This window comes from Apaloderma vittatum, unplaced genomic scaffold (genome assembly GCF_000703405.1).
Source record: "Apaloderma vittatum isolate BGI_N311 unplaced genomic scaffold, ASM70340v1 scaffold3603, whole genome shotgun sequence".
Classification (NCBI taxonomy): Eukaryota; Metazoa; Chordata; class Aves; order Trogoniformes; family Trogonidae; genus Apaloderma; species Apaloderma vittatum.
In genome coordinates, this window is record NW_009708455.1 from 42,869 (window position 1) to 54,238 (window position 11,370).

Below are 11,370 nucleotides of genomic sequence, written 5' to 3' on the forward strand. Positions count from 1 at the left end.
AGACTAGATGACCTGTAGAAGCTCCGTCCAACCTAAAGCATTCTATGATTCTATAAAGTCAACACATTAAAATACTTTTCCTATTCTACTTCCACAGTGCATACACACACACTCAAGCCTAATTTCCAAAAATAATTAGGCATACTAGAGTAGGTAAGTTAGGACTTCACTTAACACACAACTGTTAGAAGTCAGATTTCAAAAGAGAAAGGCATTCCCACAGCTGGCTGACACAACACTGTTGCATGTCATGAAGTCAACCTTCAGTTCCACTTAAACAAAACCATTTGTTATTAACTCACAGACTAATACTACAAAGATTCGTGTACAAAGGAAAGAACCTTGTATGGTTATGTAAAACATATAGCACAAATAAACATCAATATTGAGAACAATGTTAGCTTGCAAAAACAGCATCACCTTTTAAAAATAATACCAACAGCACAAAATAATAGAAGTGCTTTACTGATGAATTTTTCCTCAGATGTAGGTCATAACACACTCAGACACACCCAGGTCAGGCTTGATGGGGCTCTGAGCACCTGATCTAGTTAAAGATGTCCCTGCTCACTGCAGCGGGGTTGGACTAGATGACCTATAAAGGTCCCTTCCAGCCCAACGTATTCCACGGTTCCATAACACCAGAAGCAAACAGCACATCAAAAATCTTCTCTTTGTAACAATAGGCTTAACAAAAGGATGCCTATACTGTCAAAAACACCAAACTTTTTCCTCTCTTCTACTGCATCCTAGTATTCCCATCCTCCCTCAGTGGGAATTAAATTCCCTGAAATATTTAGTACATTCAAAATATAACAAACAAGTTCTTGGAACCTAACAGACAAAGAATTTATCCTCCTAAGGGAAATTATGTGCAAGCCCTCTGTGACAATATTCCCCATCCTGAGAAAGCCATGACTACATTCATTAAACCAATTCATTGGTTGGTTGTTGAGATGATTTAGTTAGATGTCATCTTAACGGTAGTTGTCTGGACTCGAAGGGAGACTCCCTTCTCAACTGTCTCGTCGTACTTACTTGTTTTTCAATGTATTTGTTAGGAAACCTTTCCAGAATAATCAAGTGCTACCCACAGGAGTTTGCTTTATTATTTCCCAATACAGCATTAACTTGATAGTTCGATACCATCTACCACCTGATTATAATGCTACAAAACTGGCCAAGATGAGCTTGCTTTTTAAAGTCTTCTTTAAAGTGAGGTGTTAGCCAAGACCTTACAGTGTAAAGGTACATAATCTTATCTTCAGGCATGTTGCCTTATCATACATTGTAAACAGAAGATGTTCTTATGTAAACATCATTGATAAGAAAAAACAAAATCATTTTCCCAAAATGTGACTTAAAGGAACAAATCAATGTTATTACAAAATTTAACTGAGTTTGCTCACACTACTGACTTTCTCCTTATGTGTGAAACATAATATACTAACAGCTGCAGTAAACAGTTCTCATGCATAAAAAAAAAAATGATGACACCAATTTCATATGACAATTTACAACCTTACAAAAGCTGCAGTGGGAAACTGTTGTGCACACAAAACCGCATAGATCTTTAAAACAAAACACAGCTTTGGGATAAAAGCAAGCTGAATAAGCACTGCAGTTGAGAACTGCAGTTGAGAACTCCCATGATGAGAACTTCTAGGGTTTTTTGTTACCAAATTTGGTGTGTTTACTGTAACTGTCGTCAAATAAATGTTTACAAGTCAATTTATCACCTAGCTGTTCCTTATTCAACAATAATTCAGGCAGGGTTTTTAAGAACATCAAGAAGTTCTTCAAGAATATTATACCTACCTGTCCTTAGTCCAAAGAACACGTTGTCAGTCCTTTAGAGTCGCAACACAGAGAACATATTTAAATGTAACCAAAATATTTCAGAAGACCAAAGTATAAGAAATGCCCCACACAGAATCAGACTGAAACTACCTATCTGTAATTATGCTTTGCAAAAACAAGCTTACCCAGTTTTCTCTTATGGCTCTCAGCAGCAGTTAAAACCAAGATTTAGAATCATTCTATCTTTCATATAAAGGGTAAGCTCTACTGCATGAGGCTGTATATTTACAAGCTCAGTGGGGAAAGAAAAATAAATCAGGTAGCAGGAAGTTCTGATATTTTGACAATCCCAACATATGAGAAACTTTGAAATGTTTTGATTAGAAAAAACAAAGCTTCCATGACACTATTCTGAAGTGAAACAGAACAGTCAGAATCCTCTGTAGCTAACAACAGTCAAAGGAGTCTCCCATCAGCTAGGAATAAAAAAACAAACCCTAAAAAAAAAAAGGAAAAAAAAATATATATTAAAAAAAAAAATAAAATCACAGCTCAGACTCATGCAGGAGGTTCCAGGGTCCTGGCTGAGTGGCAGGAGTATTGGCACTGACCTCAGTAATTTCTTCTGATGAGCTTTTAAGAAAAAAAGTAATCAAATTATCAATAAAGTGCATATTCTGACTTTGAAATTTAAACTACATCCTCTCAACCTGAGATGGAAGCTGCCTAAGCAATTAAATCAGTTCTACAAGGATCTCTAAAAGGAAAAGAATTAGCAGTAAGCAATTTTTGAAAGCAATTTGGTTTTAGAATTGCAATGAGAAATTCTACGAAGAAATAAAAGAATATAGGCCTTCAATAAAGATCCTGGTCAATCGTTATGCAAACAAAAATATTTTAAAATGAAAAGCAATCACTCAACAACTACAACTAGCTGTCAGTGAAAACAACATTCGCCTTACAGAATAACCCCACAATTACAGGAAACATGCAAAAAATTCCAGCTGAAATTTTTTTTTCTGTGAAAATAAGGGGAATTTTTACCTCCTCCTCATGTTTTTACATCATAGGTTGGGGACAAAAAAATTCTACAACAGAAAGTCTCTCTGCCAGTCTCTCCTTTTCTCCTCCATTCTCTCAAGTGACAAACATTTCAGAAGAGGAGTAAGAGAAGTCTTGCTTTGAATGAAGCTTCTAGTATAATTCTAGATATAAACAAAGCAGGCCCTACTAAAACAAGTAACAGCAGAAACTCGGTTTGACAGAACATTCCTATTAAGAAAACAGTCAATGTTCATACGTAGAGTTTTAAGTCTCTGGATCTTAAACACATGAAAGAGACACATCCCAGCAACAAACCCAGACTCGCCTGAATTGAAACTTTTTTGACTTTCAATCGCATTGACCTGCAATAGTGGACAGTTCTGAACAGTTTTTAATCATGCACAGCCTTCTGTACAGGGCAGTCTCAAAATATTAAGTGGTATCTACATGAGAAGATGCGAGGTCTTAAAATCCTTTCAAAACAAAAAAACATGGTTCCTAGGAAGCCAAAGCATTTGTAAGACAATAAACTTTTGGCCAAGTAATAAAAAAAAAAAGCAAATTATAAAATACAAAACTCATTTTGCAGACGAATTAGTTGTCCCAAGCACAGAATAGCTAAAGTGGCAGCAGAACAGAAACAAGCCCTCAAAAAAGTGTAACAATTACTGCGTCAACAAGACTGTGGCATACGACAAAGTGTAATACAGTCATTTAACATTTAGTGTAAACCAGAATTTACTTTTAAGTTATCTATTGCCTATTATCTTGTTCCAAAAAGTTCTAACTCCCCTCTATGCCACCCAAAACATTATAAGCCAAGGTAAACTAATTCAGCCAGCAGCCTAATACAATGGGTCTTCTGAACTAAAGATTTGAACAGACAAGTCCTTGCCTGGAATTGTAGACAAGTATAATGAATCTACCACAATAACCTATTATAAGGAAACGGTAATTCCATATATGAATAAACAAGTTCCTCTAGTAGTTGGTGTGAATACCTGAGAGGCTCAATGATCTGGCAGAGATTTTATTTATTTATTACAAGAAAAAGGCACGTGCTAATGAATATGATTAGAACACTGCTTATCGATCTCTGTCAAAAGCAAAACCATTTTCCCTGGGTGACTGCCATATTTGTTTCCCTCCACACATTTTCTAATAAAGAATAAGGTTCTTGTACAGTGTCCCTTAAGACCTGTCAAATATTGCAACAGAACAGCAGACTTATGTACATTTTTAGCACCATCTCATAAATCCCTTTGGCTAAGTTTCTCTTCTATAAGCAAGACAAAGATCAGTTTACATTACAAGAAAGTTGAAATCGAAAGCCTAAATACCTCCCACAATATAACACACTGTTTTAAAGGAGTATAAAATATTTAAACGAGTTCACTGTTTCACTCATTAAATAATACTTAGAGGGAATGGGAAAAAGAAGAAGCAAGTTACCCCCTGTAACTTAACTGTGATTACACAGTGATCATGTAAAGATAACTGCCTCAACCTATGACATAACTGAACCCTCAATATGAAATCCTTCTGTACTGAGAGAAGAGTCAGTGACACTTATCGTCTATCTGGAGACTCTCTCATCAATGGTTTTGGTTTGAAACAACCGCTATTGACAAAGAACAATATTTTTCGTAATGTACAATCTCCAGACCATTCCTCCAGAATATCCTGTCATCACATAGCACACCTGCAAGGGGTTAATCACCAAAGGGAAGGGTAGCTCAAGCAGAGATCAGAAAAGCCAGGAGTGCTGAGTTTCTATCCCCCACTTGGATACCAAGCTTCTCCATGGCCTTCAGTAAATACTGTGAAGGTTTATGCATCTGTAAAAGCCAGGGTGTATTATGCTTTACCACCCTAAAGAAGTAATCATAATTTTAATGTTAGAAAGCCAAGTAAAATTTTCAGAGGAAAGGCAATGTGCAATTGATTTAAAAGATTTCCAAAACAAAATACAGAACTGACTGACAAATCTGAGTTGTTCACAGATCACCAACTGTTTAAAATTAAGTGTCAACATTTTGCCAGTTTTCTTTTACTTCTAGCATCAAAATTACTTTATTATTTCTATTTATGACAAAATATTTCCTGTGCATTCCACAGATCAGCAGATCTGTTTTATATACACAAATGCATTAGTATTAAACTCTAGACTGAAACTACTTCCTAATTTCACATAGGACATGGGGAAAAAAACCAACAACCATCAATAAACAAAACAACACACGTAGTAGCAGCAGTTTCTTTCACTAACAAAGGAAAACTTGCATCAACAACTTGCGAGGGGATACTGAAAATGTCCTACATGAGACTCTTCTCAGGAGTCCATGCATGAACCAACATTACTACTGATGCAGAGCACTTCGTCTACAACTATGGCAATCCTTATTTTACAAAAATCTGGACCTCAGATAATTTTAAGGATCAAATTTAATGCACATATACCTGGGATTTACAAGTGCGTCATTTTGCAATTTCTCTTTGAAGATGAGTCTTACCCATCTTAAGTTGCCAAGTTTCGCATATTTCACATCTTATTAACTCAGTTTGGCTGAAAAAAAAAATGAAGTAATGCTCTATGTACTCAAAAGGATTAAATTTTGGTATGACTAAAGCAAACAGCAGCTAACAATCTTCTAAAGCATTTCACACTGAAAAGCTCACCTGATTTTACAAAAATGAATTTGTATGAAAAATCCATTGCTATGAGGCCCATAAAGAAGTACCATAAAATTGAAGTTCTTCAACAGCATAGTTCCCTGCAATTTTTCATAAAATTACGTGCAAAAAATAATTCAAGTGCTTTGAATAAATGAGTTTGATATATCACTAACGACAAGTAGTAGCACAGCCTCAGAAGTGATCAACATCAGTAAAAGATAAATGTACAAAGAAGTCATGTATTATTTGATCTCTTCTCATAATTTCCAAGATTTGCAATTCTCACAGCACCAGCAACCAAGGCATTAAAACTATCAGAAAATTCTCTGTTCTCCAAACTAGGAGATGCTGCTTTGATGTACAATTCTTTTTACATGCCAACTAGACTTGAATCAAAGGGACACTTCAAGCCGAGCTATGACTACATGGCTACAAAATTTACAACAGTTCCTGGAGTTCAGAAATTCAGCAAGAATCCCTTAGGTCAAAACAAGAGAAAAAGGGTTGGAAACTCATTTTGAAATCTATGCCCAGAACATCCTCGAAATTATTTTATTTTCTACATACAGAATATATTACCATAAAGAACTCATGGCCAGGATGAGCGCTGCTCACTGCACATAGTATGAAACAGGGCTAATAATTCTCAACAGCTGAGTGGTCCAGAAAAGAGCAGAAGGATCAGGAATGTTCCACTCAATAGTAAACTACTGGCAAGTGACAGCTGCTTGGAACCTAAGTATAAATGCATATAAAGAAAGCAAGAAAAGAAAGACAGCTAAGCCAAGTGGTGGAACCTCAACAATTCTTTTACCACTCACAGAGAACTGCTACTGGTCAGCAGAGACGTCAAAGCCCAAGCCACAGTTACGCAACTGCTAAACAAGCAACATTCCTTATTTCCAAGGAAAAGGCAAGAAGCTTTTAAAAAAAAAAAAAAAACTACTAAAGAAATAAGAGCAACAAAAAAAACCCTAATAGCTGGTTTCTTCAACACGGGATCCTTTTGCCCCACCCCACCCCCCCCTTCCAAATTCTGCATCATTTAAAGATTTGTGATATTTCAGATAAGTAGCTTCTTTTACTTTGGGAAAATCTTGAGTAATGTTTTTCATCACTTCAAAGAAAGATAGGGGGAACAAAAATAGAAAGAGGTCAGAAACTACTTTATGACAGTTAAGCTGCCAAAAATCAAAGCAGGACAAAGTAAATGATGAATGCTTAAGAGGAAATGCTAAACATAAATATTGACAACAACTTCTAACAGCATATATTTAGCTGCTGAATGAGTTTTTAGAAATACTCAAGAAAACTCGTGATTTACAGCAATAAAATCACTGTTCTTTTTAGAACTTACAGTCACGATACTGACTATAAAAACTCATGAACTTTACAAGCCTTCCGAATGTCTTTAGCTTCACAAATCTTTGTACTATGTTTTAGTCATGTTCCACACAATTTTTTAAAAAGTATTTCTGGTTAAAGTAATCTTAAATCTCCTTGTACTACCTCAAAGAAAAAATAATTATATGTACTCCAGAAAAACTCAGACAAAAATCACTTTCATCATATGCAAAGAGAAAGCATTTTCACACATAATCATTCTTAAATCTAATGTTTTATACTGCAAATGTCTTTGAAATATAAAGTAATTAGTCTTTTCACCACAAGAGATAGTATACACCAAGTACTGGTACTTCGATTTCCTCTGTTGAGATCCACTATCTAGCTCGATAGTGAGCAATATGCAAATAATTATAATTAAGTTTATTACAAGCATGTGATGCTATGAGTGTTTAGCAGTCTGATCACAGGATTTTACATTACAGGTTATTAACTATTCCTGTGCTCTTCTGAACAATCAGACTTCTGACACGCTAATGCATATTTATATAAGAAATCAGTGGAGCTTCATTCAATTGCAAATACATTCCCATATCCTCAGCTGAACCAAGTATCTTTATGAAGTTCTTCCACAATAACTGCAGTTGTATAACAGCTACATATTCTGAAATATATAATAAAGACTCAGATGGGACTATCGCCTATCACGTAACATGCTTTTAAAACCTTCAGCAAAACAATATGATGTTTTATCCTCACATTTTAAATGGGAAGAAATCCGGGTGCATTTAAGACAATCTTTTTGACCACTGGGTGCCACTCTTGTTCTGTGTAAAATAAATTGCCTAGCAGTAACATGGTCTTTTCAGTCTTTTGGGTTTTTTTCCTCACCTTTAAAAAACTCTGATTCTTATAAAGTGGGAGGAAAAGACAGAATAATTTTACACAAGTTTCCATAAAACATTTACTACTTTTCAAACCCCTTTACTGTTGCTTATAGCTCCAAGAATGCAACTATGAAAGAAGTCTAGCACACATAGACCCTTATGGTACATGAAGGATTTCTTTTATGGTGAACTTATGTGATAATCTAGTTATCCTATGTCTAAATCATCCCATTCAAAGGAATAAATATATACTGCAACTGTGCAGCCCTGTAGCACCGTACTGCCATTGCTACCAACAGCTTCATATTGAGTTTGCAAGGCCTCAAGACTGAGTCTTTGAGCAAGCTTGGCAGGCTCGCTTTGCCTGAGCTTTTCCTGACATGCCTGAAATCTATCTTTAAACTTGGTGCAAGCTTAACAGCAATTTTTCTAATTAACCGGGTAGTCATAGCTAACTTGGCTTAATTTGTTGATCTTTTTATGGTGCAACCATCGTTTTATATAGATAGCAGAAACAAGTAATCATTCTGTTCTATCTAACATCATGATGCAGTACATAGAAATACGGGCCTGGTGTAAGAGCAGACACCCCGAGAAGTGCAAACACAGCACGTGGCACGAAGTACAGCCGTGAGATGACATTCTTAGATTAGATAGTTATACTAACAGTAATTCTTGTCTGAGTATTTAAGGTGGGTTTCATCCTTGTCTATAAATTGAGTGTAGCACTATCCTGCACTACACTCAATTTACCATATCAAATATTATTTAGCATATCAAATAATTCCACGTCAAACATCATTGCAGGCATATCTATGTTACCACCCTACTCTTTAATACTACTCCTGACATTTCATAGACAGGAACATGAGGTACAGACTACAAAACGCTCACAGAAATGAATATAATTTATCATGGCAACAGTTACTCATCAGTCCAGCTGAGAAAAGAGGGAGGTCAGAACGAGACTGTGATGAATTTCGTAATTCCATTCATTATCCACCACACCAACTTTGAAATGGCACAGGTATCGTTCCACCGTGTTGTGGCCCCAAGTTACTGCAGCTACAAAAGCAAGTATTAGACCAAAGAATTCTCTGAAGTCATCTGAAAAGCATGACTGATTAAGGAGATGCAGTAAATTAAATTACAGTCCCAGCTGAACACCCTACTGATCCCTACTGAACAAATACTAAAACAGAGGCTTTCACGTTGTATCATTTATCTGATTTGTATTTCAAACCATACAAGTAGAAACCAGTTTTCCACTACCATCTTTTACTTTGACACACGTCGTTTTCCATATCCCTGTCATTTCACTGCTCTGCTCTACAAACTGTTTTGATTAATGAAGAAAAATGCCCTACACAGCCCCAGTCTGTGCATGGCACTACTGTAAAGTCTTATGAAATACCTGTATTCAGGCTGCCGACTTATAGGATGATCATCCCTTGGCCATCTGTATCCTGATTCATCCTGCAAAACATACATGCAAAACAATTGTGTGACATAGACCTCGACATCAGACGTCACGTACACTTAGTTGTCAAACGGTACTTATTTTCCACAAAACCAATTTACCACAAAACCAAAACATTTTATGAGCTAAAAGAAAGTGTTAGTCATTCACAGCAAGGTTCCTTTCAGTTTATTCACTCTACTTAATTCCTCTTATTTTCTTCCTCTATTGATACTAAAGAGAGCAACTTTGCAATGCTGTACAAAACACAAAAACTACAGTAACTTCCAAACTACATACACAAGCCCTGCTCTGACTTCAAAAAAAAAAAAAAAAGAAAGGAAAAAAACCCCAAAAATCTTCCTCATTGAAATTACAGAATTTCAAACAGCTGGGTTGGAGGAGGCAACAGTAATGACATTTCAAAGGAACCATAAATTTTGTACTTAAGTGTAGCAACTGGGAAAAAAATGCATTCGACATCATGATGGAATTTAAATAACTGAACAACCGTGAATTAGAAGGATAGGTTGACAACATTCAACAAGCTGCATGTGCAAGGACTTGTTAAACAGAAAGATTTTGCAATCATTCTTCTATTCATATAGGTAACTTTGTGCTGCAATACGGAGAGGACATCTGGCCACTCTTTTTCTTAGTTCAGACTCTGAGCTTTCCACTATGCTGGACAAAGGCTCTTTTCCAAGAAAACAGAGTAGCTAGGAACCACAAAAAGCAGCTAACAGGTATTACTGTATAATCAAAAGTGTCTTAGAAGCACAGTAACTGCAAAAAAGAACCAAGTATCAAACCCCATTTTTTTTTCTATTCATTATACTTCAATTTATGAGAAGTGCAGTAACATCAATGGTCTGTCTGAAATAATATTTTAATTGTTCAGTATTCAAGCATTAATGAGAAGATAAACATTGTAAACATGTGAGAAGTATCACCTTACGTACACCTCGGTGTGGGGGGCCACTTCTTCGGTCATGGGCAAAACTGCGACCTTCTTCGTAGTCTCTGTACTCAGTGTGACCGTAATCATCGTATCGACTGTAATTACCCTCCCCAGGTCTTTCAAGCAGTGGTGGTTTCTTGGGCACAATGTTTACAGCTCTATGATAATCATCCTAAACCACAAACATAATCATATTGCTTTTAACAGCTGGAAATCTGTAGCAAATGCACAAAAGTAAAAACAAAGAGTTATTTCCAAATATGGGACTATAATAATCTTAAAGCTGAAATAGCACAGGGGAAGAACAAACATTGGAAATCATGTCAGTCTGATGGTAGAGTAACTTATTAAATCTAATTGCACACCATTCAGATGCAATCCTTAGGCGTTACTAATTTAATTATAGAGGGAAAATTTTGAAAGTTTAAAGCAGTAGCATTAGCTACTTTCTAAGCATTAGCTACTTTCCTTTCTTAAGCATTAGCTATACATATTTCTCAGGGACTTTAACATTAACTTAGGAATGCAATAAGGGAAGTTACACCTGTAATGCCTGCGAAACAAAGAGGCCTTTTGAAAATACTATCAATTTTCTTAATGTCAATAATATTCTACACAGATTACAGTAAAGACAGTCCTTGCTTCATAATCTGAACAGATAAAACCCTTTTTAATACAATGCAGAACGTGATCTGAGGATTCAAGTGACAGTTTTAACACTCAGTTTTTCTTTTAATAGAAGTTTTGGATAGATTTTTAGGTAGAATGCAAAATGAATTTATTGGATTTCCTTCAAATACAATGTCATATACCATTTACCAATCAAAGAAATCCTTGGTTTATTAAGCACAAATTGCACAGCTGCAAGAGAGATAAATTCCATTTTCTGGAACCAAGTATTATACAAGTCAACTGTAAATAAAAAGCAAACGAAAACATGGATGCAAGACCCTGTATTTTAAGTCTGCTTCCTTTAGCAAAATATTTTTCTGTGGGCCTTACAAACACAAGCTGTAAATGCAGAGACTTGATTTAGCATACACAGTTTGGACAGGGGGAAAAACACTGAAACTAGTGGGGGTTTTTTTAACAGTAGTACAAACCTGTCTTGGTTTAGAAGACAGGGGAAAACCTCCCTTGAAAACGGGAAAGGTAAACCACCCCCCCCCAAACAAACCCCGCATTGCTGGAGTTTTTCA

The 11,370-nt window shown here is 35.9% G+C and overlaps 1 protein-coding gene across 1 annotated transcript in view; it reads right to left on the reverse strand.

Moving 5' to 3' along the window:
* The window catches only part of PPHLN1 (periphilin 1), a gene marked incomplete at its 3' end in the record, with an annotated part of 34,314 nt that overhangs the window by 19,831 nt on the left and 3,113 nt on the right, over nucleotides 1-11,370 (reverse strand). Inside the window, exons 3-4 of the mRNA XM_009866552.1 lie at nucleotides 10,164-10,343; nucleotides 9,166-9,227 (exon numbers count right to left, since the gene is read on the reverse strand). Coding sequence (XP_009864854.1) covers nucleotides 9,166-9,227; nucleotides 10,164-10,343 — 242 coding nt within the window. The remainder of the gene's footprint in view (nucleotides 1-9,165; nucleotides 9,228-10,163; nucleotides 10,344-11,370) is intronic.